The sequence below is a fragment of the Lissotriton vulgaris genome, chromosome 4_1, assembly GCF_964263255.1.
Source record: "Lissotriton vulgaris chromosome 4_1, aLisVul1.2, whole genome shotgun sequence".
Lineage (NCBI taxonomy): Eukaryota > Metazoa > Chordata > Amphibia > Caudata > Salamandridae > Lissotriton > Lissotriton vulgaris.
The window spans coordinates 1678000778-1678014615 of record NC_141691.1 but is presented as its reverse complement, the minus strand read 5'-3'; the positions used below and the strand labels follow the sequence as shown (position 1 = coordinate 1678014615).

The window sequence follows — 13838 nt, the reverse complement described above, 5'->3', positions numbered from 1 at the left end:
TTATTTTATTTCATTTATGCGTTTTTATATAGCGCAGACTTTACCCGAAGGCATCAGAGCGCTTCACAATAGGAACAGAAAATTACAAGTGAACAAATTGCAAAAGCAGGCGTTAAGTTACATGAGGTAAAAGTGGTAATTGTGAGCAAACAAAATACATGAGGTAGGAAACAGTGCATCACAGGAGGAAAAAGTGACAAGTGTAGCCAAGTGCTTCAGAGCCCCAGAAAGGAGTGGTAAGCGCTATATAAACGTTACTTTACCGTCTGAAGCGCACGTAGGGATGAATAGACTATGCAAATGGAAGTTTTTCTCAAAAGGCCGTTTTCCAGATTTATGGCGCGTGAGTTAAACTGGGAGAAAGTGAATGAAAGAGGGGGTAGAGACGGAGAAGAAAGGGGGGTTGAGAGCGAGCAGCGCAGTGGGGAGACCAGGAGGGCAGAGCGCGTGCAAGAATGCGGCCCCGCCGTGGAGGATTTTTATTTATTTATTTATGCGTTTTTATATAGCGCGGACTTTACCCGAAGGCGTCAGAGCGCTTCACAGTAGGGTGGGCTCCGACTCCTCTGTGCAAGTCAACAGGGTGGTCACTACCTCGTGGGGACGTGCTGGTATCCGGGATGCTGTCTCCCCCCTGCGCTTAGCAATGCCTCCGCGGGCGCCGACGCTCTGCTCCTCTCCACCGGCCACACGCACGAGTAACGAGTAAAAACGAAACTGAAACATACAAGCCGCGCGACGTGAGCTGTCTACTGTAGAAGCTCACGCGCGCAACCAAATCCCTAGGCGCGCGGCGACGCGCGCGACCCAATCCCAAGGCGCGCGTTGGAATCAGACTCTGCCATGATTCTCAATGCTGCACGTGGCCATCTCTTGTCTCCACTCGTTGTCGGCTGAGCCGACGACTATAGTCTCGCGGCAAGAGTGCGCTTTCGCGCACTTTCGCCAGGGTGAGACCTAAAAAGGCAGAAAACTTGTTTTGTCTTAGATCGGGGAAAGGATAGGACTCTGGACTAATTATGTGCCATCTTGGAGAGAGCCTTGTGGACACTGGAAGGGGCCTGTTTGGATGTCACAACCCTACAGAATGTTTCTAAAAGTTTGTAATGTAAACAAAATATTAAATGTATTCCTACAATCGGATTTTCAGTTACTAACATATTTAAAATTACATATTTGAAGGTAAATTAATATGCTCCAAAGGATAACATTATATGGAACCTATATTAAAAGAATTTAAAAATAAAAAATGTCATCCCGTAAAACAAACGTGCCTAAACTGTACTTAAAGAAGAAGTAACTTATCTTCTTTATCAACTCTTTTTCTCATGCAGACTATCTAACCGCAGATTACTCTCCTTAGAATATATTTTCCACGCTTCAGGACTGGAGCTGGAAAATATTGAGCAGTATCTCTGCGTGCCAGTAGGTGGCGTCGTTCGGCTCTGCGTCATCCACGTTGGAAGTGACGTTGGGGTGCCCATATAAGCACCACCCTGGCGAGCAGACATCAGTTTAATTTAGGACTATTTCCACACCAAAAACATTGAGCCACGTCAAAACCAATGTTTTGAGCAGCGTGCAATATCTAATGGGATTTTTAGGGTGAAGAATCTGCGTTTAGTCTCTACTATGAAGGGCATTAACGTAGGTTAACAACTTGTTCTTCTGATAGAACTTTTAACCGCAGATTTCTCACCTTAGAATAGATACCCCAGCAATACCTTCCCAGAGGTGGGTTAGCAAATTGGCTCAAAAAGAAGCCTGACTGTCCAAGCAGTATTGCTTTGTGAACTTGTGGAGGAATGACCATGAAGCAGCTTGGCAGATTTCCAGATAGGCACCACATCTGCCAAACAGTAGTAGTAGCCTTGGATCTGGTGAAATGGGCCAACAAGCCCTGCAGGAAGTTGCTTAGCAGACCTTAATGCAAAGTACAATTAATTGAAAGATGTTCTGCTTCTGCACAGCCTTGTCCTTTTTCGCTTTAGTGAACCCGATGAAGAGCTGATAGTCCACCTAAAGGTCCTCACTGCAATCAAAGCAGAATGAAAACGCTCTCTTCAGGTCAAGGTGATAGAGTCTCTCCTCAGAGGGATGAAGCGGGGAGCGAAAAGAGTGGGCAGAGTAATGAACTGGCAAACTGAATTTGGGTTTCAGAAGAAAAATAGGCATGCATCCAAAGAACCAGTTTGCCAGGGAAAAATCTGGTATACGGAGGGCAAACCGAGAGCTTGAAGCTCGCTGATCCTTCTGGCCAATATATGGCCACTACAAAGACCATTTTGATAGCGAAGAGCTGCAAATAGCTGTGTATGGGCTCAAAGTGGAATCACATGAGAAAAGGGAGGACACGATTGAGGTCCCATTGGAGCATCACAAAATGGGTAGGAGGGAACAAGTGTTGCAAACCTTTCAGAAAATCAGTCAACAGATGACCTGAATAGGGACGGTTGATCCATCAACCACAGAAAAGCAGAAATGGACGACAAATTCAGGTGCAAGACCCTTCCCTTTTGCTGCGACAGGAGATTCTCCCGAAGGGGCAGCCTGACCACATTACCAGCACTCATGCTCAGGAAGACAGGATTAAACCTCTGTGCCTAATCCGGAGCGAAAATAATGACTTGGGCCCAGTCTATACTGATTTTCTTGAGAACTCGGGCAGGAGTGGTATTGGGGAAAAGACGTATAGGAAGCCAATATTCCACCCAAGACAAAATGTATATCTGTCCTTTGGAAACTCCAATAAGCACAAGTGCTGACACCGCAATCTCAGCAGACGGAACAGTTCTAGCAAAGGTTCACCACAAACACGAAAAATATCTTGTGCCACCTCCGGATGCAGTGGTCATTCGTGATCTGCATGGCATCAACAGCAGAGTTTGTCCACCCTGGCGTTCAGTGAGCCTGCCAAGTACTGCATGACCAGGAAGATATCCAGCACTCCAGCCAAATCCAGAGGTGAAGAACCTCCTGGCACAGAGTTCACATGCAAACCCAGTCCTGTTTTTTTGCAAAACTACATTGCGGTGGTGTTGTCTGTTAACACCTGAATCAGACTTCCTTTGATAGATGGAGGGAAGGCTTTCAATGCCAAACAAATCGGCCACAGGTTGATATGGAGATGAAACTCCTAGAGAGACTTTATACCTCTGATCTCCACCTGTCCCAGGTGGCCGCACCAGCCCAGAAGTAATGCATCGGTCATCACTTTCAACTATGAGTGGGGTAGGGAGAGGGGGCTACACTGTGCTAGCAGTAATTTGTTAGCCACCACTGTTGATCTTTTGCAGTTCCCTCCAATATGTCTAACAGGTCAGGTCAGAAATTTCCCTGATTCTGCGCCCACTGCAACTTCAAATCCCACTGCAAAGCCCGCATGTGCCATCGGCATGCTTCACCATCAGGATGCAGAAGGCCATGAGATCCCGCAGCCTCAGTCAGTCTCTCTGAAATCCAGGATAGAGGGTGAAATGTCAGAATCATAGTCTGAATATCCTGGATTCGCTGCTCCAGAGCATAGGTGCGGAATCACACTGTCCAGAATGGCTCCGATAAAAGGGGGCATCTAATGTGACTTTGGCACATAGTTAGTGAACCACAGTAGATGCAGGAGGTCCGTCATAGTCTGGCAGTGGGCAACAACTGCCTAGGAGGAGCCTGTCTTAAACAGCCAGTCGGCGAGGTAGGGGAAGACTAGAAACCCCGACCTCCGCAGATGGACCGCATCCACCTCCATCACTTTCATCAAGACCTGAGGGGCACTGTTAAGAACTAAAGAGAGCCCAGCAAAGTGGAAATGCTCGTATCCCACGGTAAACTGCAATTAACGCCTTTGGGTCAGCATGAAGGTAAAGTGGAAATACACATCCTGCAGGTCCAGCGCTACCATCCAGTCTCCAGGGTACAGCACAGACAGAACCTGAGCCAATGTGAGCATCCTGAATTTCTCTTTTTTCAAAAAGTAGTTGAGAGGGCGCAGATCTAATATACGACAGAAGCCTTAATCCATTTTGGGCAGCAAAAAGTAGTAGGAATAACAACCACGCCCTATGTTTGGTGTGGGCATCCTCTGAATGGCTTCTTTGGCCAGAAGGGCCTGAACTTCCTGAATGAGCAAGGAAAGATGGTCCTCTGTCAGTCATTCATGGGATAGTGGCAAAAGCAAAGGGGTTTCCAAAAATGGGATGGCGAACCCCTCCTGCACGATCTGAAGCACCCACTTATCTGAGGTTATCGCAGACCATTGCAGCAGGTGGTGCATTATCCTGCCGCCAACTGGATGACGGTTCTGAACGGGGGGGTGCACTAAAGAGGCTTAGAGAAGGCACCAGCTAGAGGGCTAGACAGAGCACTAGCTACGAATCCCGCGTCCTTGCTAGGATCTGTGGGGCCTGGACATCTCTGGCATCGATGCCTGACAGTGCCAGGATAGCGCCGGTTCGGAGTAAGGAACAGCGATAAGCTCATCTTCGAGTGTCCCCGGAGGCGTCAAGGATGGCACTGGAATGGAAGGATCTGGAGTGGAAGGAAGCGTCTGTGACTGTCAGTCTCGAGGCAAATACATAGGGCCCGGCTGGCATTGGGGGCACGCCCACCAACGGTAACTCAGTAGGAGCCCCTCTCAGCTCCATGAGGCCCGAAACCATGGGAGAGGAAATCAGTGGCTCAAAGATGGTGTGCATAGCGTCATAAAATTATTTAACCTGAGCGGCCGTCGTTCCAGCTCCACAGTACTCAGGGTAGCACAGAGCAGGCCTGGGCGCCAGCTCTACAAGTGGAATGCAGGAGTGAAGCCTGTTTGGGCAGTGAAGGGGAAGAACGATTCGACGAACACTAATAGGGTTTCTTGGATTTACCAGACTTGGACAAAGAATTTTTGGGCCGTAAAGATGATCATTTGCAGGTACGCAATCGCTCACAGGACTGGGTTCAGTACGGAGCCTTCAACTGCACAGACCGAGATTCAACGCCCAATCGCATACAGCCTTCATATTCCTGGCTTGCCCCAAGGCATCATAGGCAAACCAAATGTGGGTCTCCACATGTTTTAAACTCCGTAGGTTTGTTGGGAGACATGTCCCTAGCACACTGGGAGGAAAGCTTTAAAAAACAACAACAAAAACTAAAAAGAAAAGTCTAAAAGAGTGGTAAAAAGAGACTGAGGTAGCTCTCCGGATCCACGTGGTAGATGCACAAAGAAAGAAACTGATGTAATTGAGTCGGGGTGGCACTTATATGGGAACGGTGACATCAATTCTGACGTGGTTCATACCGCTGAGCGCAGCCTCCTACCAGCATGTTGAGGTACTATTTTCCAGGGTCAGTCTTAGGCATGGGGAATATTCTAAGGTGAGGAATCTGCAGATAGAAGTCCCATAAGAATCAACAATTTACCTAAGGAAGAATTGGACTGCCTTGTAGCAATAGTGTGCCTCATAAGCGAATGATTTGCAAGTGTACAGAGCAAAATTCTGCACAGTACGGCCATCAAGCTGTACGTTATTTTAGGTCTCGACTAGCGTGCACTGCGCAGCCGAGATTTTTTGTTTCTCAGTACTGGGGCTTGAACCCGCCTCTCTCTTCCATTGGCTAGCTCCATAAATTGAGGCTAGCCATTGGAAGAGATGTGTGTCAATCAGTCTTCTACCCGGCTTGAGCAGATTCGTGGGCGTTTGTCTTTTTTTAAAGCCCCGCCCCTTTTTCCGTCATGCAGAGGTGGGCCAATTGTGGGTGTTTTCTTTTTTTTCTTTCTTTCAGGGCTGTTTTTTCGTCATTGCATTTCCGTTGCCGGGATGGACGTAGCGATTGCTCCGCTGCTCTGTCCCGTGGTTGAATACGCCGTTACTTGTAATCTCCTGGTAAGAAGGAAGCGATGTCTCGTTGAAAATGTAACCTTCCCCGACCTTCATTTTCCCTTCTCTAAAAAAAAATAATAATAACGGCAGTTTTTATCCGTTCCATTCCCTGGTTTTAAATACCCCCACACACTTAGTTTCATTTTTGCAACTGTGCCAAGCAAGTGACGGTCATCGGGATGTGTTTACTTCTCTTAGTCTATCTCATTGACGGAAAGGGATTTCCAGGGGTCTCCACCTCTCTTGTTTTTGGAAGAATGGCTTCATCTCCTCCCTCTCCTCCATTGTGTTGAGCTTCTTGGTCCGTACCTGGACCCCCCTTCGTTCCCTCCCCCTCCTTGCTTCGGACGGAGGGTTCATTAACTCGACCCCTCTTGTTGGTGCTGTGTTCGGGGCCCACGTCACGGTATGTACAGTGTGATGGTTCTGGCGGTCTCCTCCTTTCACCCAGAGGGGGCTGGGCTGTGTTGCATGTGTGTATGGAGGCCGCAGACTGTGCTGCCAACACCATCCGATCCTTGAGGCTCAGGCAACTATGGCCCCATCCGCCTCCTGACTCCGAGGGCTGCGTTTCTGTGGCGGGTGTCCTCCTGTCGCTGCCAACACTCAGTAAGCGTGGGCATCACCTACAGGGGGAGAGGGGACGCCAGAGAGGGCTACCCCTCCCTGCAGCACACACACCCTCCAGCACTCACTAAACCCCTCACTGGAACACACTACCACTCCAGAACTCACTACTGCCCTCACTGGAGCACACTCGCCCTCCAGCACTCCCCTCTGCACTGGTGCACTCGCGCCAGCCTTCACTGTCCCTCCCCCACCCTCACGGCACCATCCGAGACCCTGCCTGCTTCTCACACTCACGCGCACTGAACACGCCTTCATCTGCATTAAAACTTTTAAACTCTGCAATTAAAATAACTATGCACCCCCACCCCCTCCGACCCTCGGTGCATCAAGCCAGCCCTCAGTGAACCCTTTCCCCTGCCCTCACTACCCGTAACCCTATCTCTCTCACTTGGGCATTTGTTGGGGACGTCGCGGGTGACAGGGGTGAGCTTCCTGCTCCATTTTACCCAATGAGGCCTCTACCGCCCCCTCTGCCTGGTGAAAGAGCTGCCTCCACCCCTGCCCTGGTGCATGCAGTTTATGATCAGACCGGGTGGGACGGAGGGGTAAAACTTGATTTCTCTGCTGCATTCCCCTCTCACCTTATGCATTTACTTGCGGTGCACAGTGGGATTGTGGCGCGCCTGTGTGAAAGTTTTATTGCGACTGAAAGCACCACGAGGCTATTAGCGTAATTGTGGGCACTATCGGAGCGGTTGCGCTGTCTGGCAGTAGCCTTGCGTTTCACGTCACTTAATCACTCGCTCATATACTTATTCTACAATGCACTCATTGTCTCACGCACTCTCTCAACCATTCACTCTCTCATACACTCAGCCACTCACTCAATAGCGACTTAGTTGCCCACTCAGTTAATTTAACACATTGAATCACACTCGCTCACTCTCTTTTGGCCTTTGTGCACACTAGCAGCCCCCAGGACTTTCACTGCCAGCAGACGAGGCGCAGTGGTGTGGCGCAAGCTGTCTGGCAGATTTACGGGAACAGGCCAGTAATCCCAGGGCGGCTCTGAGATATGTTTTCACAAGTGCACGCCACCCTTCAACCAATATTAAGGGGCTCCCCAACAATAAACGGGTGTTATTAACAAACTAAATCACTAGCTTGTGTTCTTTGTTGAAATACAAATTGCAACCCGGCAAGGGGATAAGGTGTATAATTCGTGGCGCCAGAATTTAATTTCTGCAATTAAAACAATTGCGCAACCCACCCCTCTCCGAGTGGAAATAGGCCCAAGGAAGTTTGAGAAGTGTCTGCGCATGCGTGGCAATTGCAGGATATTTTACAAATGAAATCCTGTTTAAACTTCCGGTAAGGGCCCGTCCTTAACCATCTACTGAGCAAATAAGTTCAGGTATATCTAACATTAAATATACAAGTTCGGCTCCGACATTTATTGAAAACATAATTAGACAATTTCAGAATTCTTCACATATTTAAAGTGCCTTAAAAGCCTCATGGCTGTTTTGACTCTGCGGTATTAAAGGGGCCCACCAGCATATGATACGACATTGGTGCATTCTGGAGTCTAATGACCTTTAGCTGCTTGTGAACTTTAAACATCCTATTTTAAAGGTAAATCTAGCGCTTAGAAGCCCCCACAGTGTGGCACTAAATGCAGCATACTTGCACCCTCAAACAAGCTGCGTGCCATCTACAGTGTAAAATACAGTGCTGAGCAGATGTAATTTATTGTCCACATAAATCGAACCATTATTGAAAGCCCTTCGACGCCGTCAGGGGTAGTAAGCGCTATATAAATGAAATGACAGTTACAATAGAGCAAGCCGTCAAGGTGCGTAAAAGGGATAGGTAAAACAGAAAATGCTTACAAAATAAATTTGAAAAATATTTCAAAACATTTCAGCAGTAAGAAAAGTTCAAATGAAGCTAGTCGTTTTTTTTGTGATTCTGAATTGTGATTGTTGCAAAGATTTTAATAAGATCAAAACAAAAAGACACTTTACACGTGTGATGCACACATGAGATATGTACACAGAAAAACGATTTCCACGTCTTATCATTTATGCGTCACGCAGGGTTAGCAGTAAAGCTGCATAATTGATACAAATGTAGTGCCCAATTGTGCTCTCTGTAAAAGGCAGTGCCCTAGCACACCATGCTTCAGTCATACACTTTGGACAATGGCCTCCCCACTCGCCCACCATTCTCCAGTCAAATCCTTTCTCTCTTCCCCCCGCCTCTCCTTCGCTCTCTCTACTACTCAATCACTCTCTAGTACTCACTCTACTACTCTACTACGCACTCTCTACTACTCACTCTCTACTACTCACTATTACTCACTCTACTACTAGGTCTCGCATTTGCGAGAGATTAAGCTATTGACATTGTAGATGACAACCCCATTTATTTATCTGTTTTCAAAAATAACACAAAAAATTAAAATGTTTTCATTTACAATGCCAATAGCTCTAACTTTTGCAAAGGCGAGACCGTTGCATTGTAAATGCTTGTTTCAATAGGTCTCAACATGAACTAATACACTTCTGAACATTTATATATACCCCTCCGAATAAGAGCCACCTCACCAATATATAGGGACAACAACTGCATCAGCAATTTACCAGTTACATGCAGCTGACATCTTGCAGGGTGGTTGTTTCTGGTGTCACACCGTGGTGAGGCTGTGGCCATGTCACAGGCTGCAGCTTTTACCTGGAACATGAAAAGAAAAAAACAGACATTAATTGTGTTTGGACATTAGCCCTCACATGCCGCAATACCCCCCGCCCACCCCATCCCTGCCTTCCTCCCAAATGCCTATGGAAGTTTGGGACCTCGGACTAAGTAATGTCTAGACGTTGAACCTCAAAATAATACAAAGGAATATATTATTTAATTCACAAAAGTATGCTGAAATCAAAATTTTATTGGGAAGGTTGGAGCTTTTAGAAAATTACCTTAACTCCAAAGTCCAAAGAGATATGCTATACTTAGGGTTTGCTGTTTCAGTGTTCAGTTTTTGAAACTGTGGGAGGAACTTTCCAGTGTTTTCAAAAATTCAGAAAAATCAGTGGTTATCGGTGTTTACACATTATAATGCCAGAAACTTTGGCAGAGACTGGTAATAAAATACTTTTACCGATAAGGTTTACATTTTGCAAAAATATTGTTTTATTGCATTGCCTTCCTAGACCCCTTCTCTCACCCACAACTCTTCTCTATGAGCACCTTTCGCCATAGTATTACTATCAGAGTATCTTTCACAATGTCTCTTTTTCCAGAGTCCCTTTTCCATTGCGTCTCTTCTATACCTCCCTTGCTCTCTAAGCGATTCCACATACACCGACGGCTAAGTCTTCTCATCAGCTTTTTGGTGGCCAGAGTTGATCGCACGCCTGACATTGGTCATAGTTCAGAGACCTACAAACAATCCTATGGAAACTGCTCTCAAAGTTTTGAGATTAGCCTCGGATCTGTCTCGTCTCCCACAGCCTTTTCTCCACAGCCTGTGACGCCCACATATCCTCTCTTTCCACGGGCCCACTTTTGCAATCCTCCCTCTCCTAAAGATTCTCTTCCATAGCGCTCTCTCCACCAAGCATCTGCATTGTCAAAGTCAATCAGGCCGAGGCTGAACAAGCATCAAAACTAATTCTGTTTCCAACAACTTGCATATCACTATTTGCACAGCAGATCAAAATACTGTAATGATGCAATGTTCACATGTTACGTCATTTTAAGGTAGAACACTGCAAGGAAGAGTTAATGTAAAGATTTCATAGCTCATTTAACAACACAGCTCGGTTTAATTAAGGGCGAATGCGCCATTAATGCAGTCAAGATCATTAACAGGCGTGTGGCAGAAAAGCTGCTCCCCTGCTGGATGAGGGTCATATCACTGTTCGTATAAGGAACAGAAAACATTAGCAACAGCACCTCCCACACATGTTCCTTTCTATCAGGGATTGGTGTACCAGAATTCGTGTATCAACTGTTGCGCGATACCGCTGACAAACAGAAGCAAACTGAAATAATGATATGGAATAGTGTACCCAGAAATTTAGAAGTCCACCATTCTGTATCTTCATAAAAGATCTTTCTTTAATCACTTTCCATGTGTTTCATAAAATCCAGAAACATCCAGGCAAAGTATTTCATTCAAACTATTTGAACTTCATCAGGGCTCTAAATTGAAAAGGTTATTACTCCTCAAAACGAGATTGTGTTTGACGAACTGCCAGTTTAATTGTGAAGCATGGCGAGATCGTGTGCTCCCAGTACTGTACGTAAATCATCCAATTCTGGATGGGATATTAATTTTCCCCTGGTTGACACCTGAAAAAGTATCAGCGTCTCCTCCTCAATGCAACTGCCGAAAGAATTGTGGACTTTTACATTTCTGGGTGCATCATTATTTCAATTCACTGTTTGTATTTATATTCCCCTTTATTAACATCTTGAAAGGTGAAAACTATTCCTAAAGAAACCCTGGGGCCCCTTAAGTACCTCTGTACAGAAGAAGTCACTGCATGACAAGGATTGAATTTAACTGATACAGAATGAGCTGACTCACTCAGAATAAAATCAACTGACTGAGGAAGAACTCATGGCTGAAATTAAACTTTTTTTGTTAGACAGAAGCTATTACAAAATAAAAACTGTAAGCAAAGCCTAACATTATTTAGCTGACAGCACCCGCGCATCACCTTATTAATACGCATACCACCACCAACAAGGTATTAGTTTGCATTTTGAACATGTCTGAAAGGTGCAATCACAGCTTCCATGATAGTGAGCAAACTTTAGGAAAAAAAAATTGGGTCCTTCTTCAAGAGGGAAGCAAAGTGAAACAACTGCTTCCAAACGCGGACACCTCCTTTCTTCAGAAATAAAAAAAGAAGTATGTCGTTCTAAAAACAGATGGATACAATTCACAAGTTCTGGAACCTTTTTCTAGAGAAAGAAACAATGTATTCATTTGAATGGAAAGCAAGAAAACAAACAAAAAAAGGTAAGCAAGCCCAAAGATAACTATTCCCTCTCTTCCTTTTTAGGTCGAAGCCTGCATTGCAGGGCATGCCCTGCTGCAGGCAAAGAGATATTGTGAGCAGGGGATTTCAGTATGGCGTGAAGCCACGCCCCTTTTTTCCATTGGCAGGCCTCTGGAAACGGAGGCCTGCCATTGGAAAAAGCTCCTGTTTAGCAGATTTGTCTGCTCTGGATCCAGTCTCTAGAGGACTCCATGACCTGCCTTACGGTAGCACGACAATATTTTTAGAAATATTGCCTTGGCAACCATGAGGCAGGTCAGGGAGTACTGGAGGGCCGGGATTCAGTATACTGTTTCCGCGCGTTTTTTTTTTTTTTTGTTTCGTTTGTGCCGTCATTCCTGTGCGTCCCTGGGCGGTGGAGGAGGTAGGGGAGAGGCGGTGCTGGTTCTCCACTGGTAGTAAGTAGTTCAGTATTCGGTGCCATGGAAAAGTCGTCCCGTATTTTCATTCTGAGCCGCTGGTCGGCCCACACGCAGTCACCCACAAGGAGAGGAAGTTACTCTAAACCGAGGCCTGGTTCACACTATCACCACAGGCACAGTGACGCACGTCCACATGAGTGTTGGCCCTGTGTTTAGTGTTGATCGTACCCACAGCTCACACAGTTTATGAAGGTCCGGTTGATATTTCGCATCTGTGCACATTAAATCTGCTGGGTGATGTGATGTCTGAGGGATCCGTCTTTTGAAGAGACTGCATTTGTATAGATTTCACACAGACCGCTCCAGCGATCGCTTAATCTGATCATCAATGCGTCAGGAAGAAGGAGAGAGAGAGAGAGAGCAAGCGAGCTCGCTCTTGTGTCGGCCCCTTCAGCCTCTGCGTTTCATGTCTTTTATGGTTTGTGGTTGCTTGGGCGGGCCGTCCAGTAAGGCCCTGGAATTTAAAGATGGGTTAGTTGCCCCATTTCCGCTCTATTGCTGGGATTAAGGTCTTTTTTGTTGTTAAAATGCAGATGCACCATGGGCTGCAACTTCAAAGTGATTCGAAGTTTGTTCTCTTAGATGTATTAAGCTTGCTAGCACACAAGCAATGCTAGTTTGTGGCTTTAATGCTTGCTACCCGGATGCCCGAGCCTTTCATAAAATAAAGGCGCAGTGCTATTTACTGTTCACCCTTAAGTGTTCATTTCTTTTCTAAGGGGACAGCAAACTCTACTAATGTAACGTTTCAGCAAAAGGCACTTTATTAAGATCATTACTGTTCTTCTTGAAAAGCGTCTAAATGCAATTATATTGATCCATTATTTTTCTTCTACTTCATGACTGGATTTTTTTACTTCTAATGCTGTGAATTGTAAGCCAGCATAAACAATATGCAAATATGCCGTTCATCTATAGGTAAAAAGTGTGCTTTCTTAACAGCAGTACATGTTTATGCCTGTCATTAACAATGCTAAGGTTTGCAAGCAGGTCTAGAAAATGCTTTCATAGCACAAAATGTTCAATATTAACAACAATCTTAACACAGCCTATCATACCTAGCTTACTAACCGTATCTACCATAAGTAACCTACCCTGACTAACCTATAAAATCTACCTACCTAGCATTCCAACCTAACATGCTGCTACAGGATACCGAGCATACTAACCTACCTTCCTACCATTAATATCCTACTTTGCCTACCATAACTATCCTACTTCGCCTAACCTACCTAGGCTAGGCGACCATACCACACATGCCTGCCATAGCTAACTAATCACAGCCATGTACTTATCATAGATAACCTAACATACCCAATCTATCTTACCTAGCATACCTATTGTATATACCTGCCTCCCATACCTCCTCAGCAGACCTGTCATACTTAATCTACCTTAAACAAGCATATTTCCTGTAGCTAGCATGCCATACCTGCCTACTATTCCTAATGTATCATACCTAACCTAATATACACCCTATCATACCTATCTGCCATGCTTATCTACATTACCTTCGCTAGCATAGCCTACCTACTTATGACCCGTATCAGACATACCATACCAGCCTACTTCACCATGCCTACTCTACCAGGCCTTTTTACCACATTCTTCTACAGTACCTAACTTGCCCCACCTTACATACCTGATAAACCTAACTTAACTCCACCTCAGTGTACATTGTATGTCTGGCATGAGGTGCTAATTTTGTAAACGAGTTAAACATTATGCCGATGGGTTCTCTAGAAAGCACCCAGCCTGCTACAGGAAGTACTTGTACCTAACTCAAGGGACCTCTAGTAACACCCTAACCTTCTGGCTTTTAGGAAGGAGCTGAAGACTTTGCTCTTCACTAAGTAATCATCGTGACTGTAGCGTGTCTGCCTCTGGTTTCATGGTTTCTTTCAGGCCTC

The 13838-nt window shown here is 45.7% G+C and overlaps 1 protein-coding gene across 2 annotated transcripts in view; it reads right to left on the bottom strand.

Moving 5' to 3' along the window:
• Window positions 1–9162, bottom strand: part of WWP1 (WW domain containing E3 ubiquitin protein ligase 1) — an 866202-nt gene extending 857040 nt beyond the window's left edge. Inside the window, exon 1 of one of the 2 annotated variants that reach the window (XM_086965959.1) lies at window positions 9041–9162. In XM_086965959.1, coding sequence (XP_086822085.1) covers window positions 9041–9146 — 106 coding nt within the window. In that variant the 5' untranslated portion in view covers window positions 9147–9162. The remainder of the gene's footprint in view (window positions 1–9040) is intronic. The other variant, XM_086965960.1, reaches the window with a different exon arrangement.
• Between the last annotated feature and the right edge of the window lie 4676 nt (window positions 9163–13838).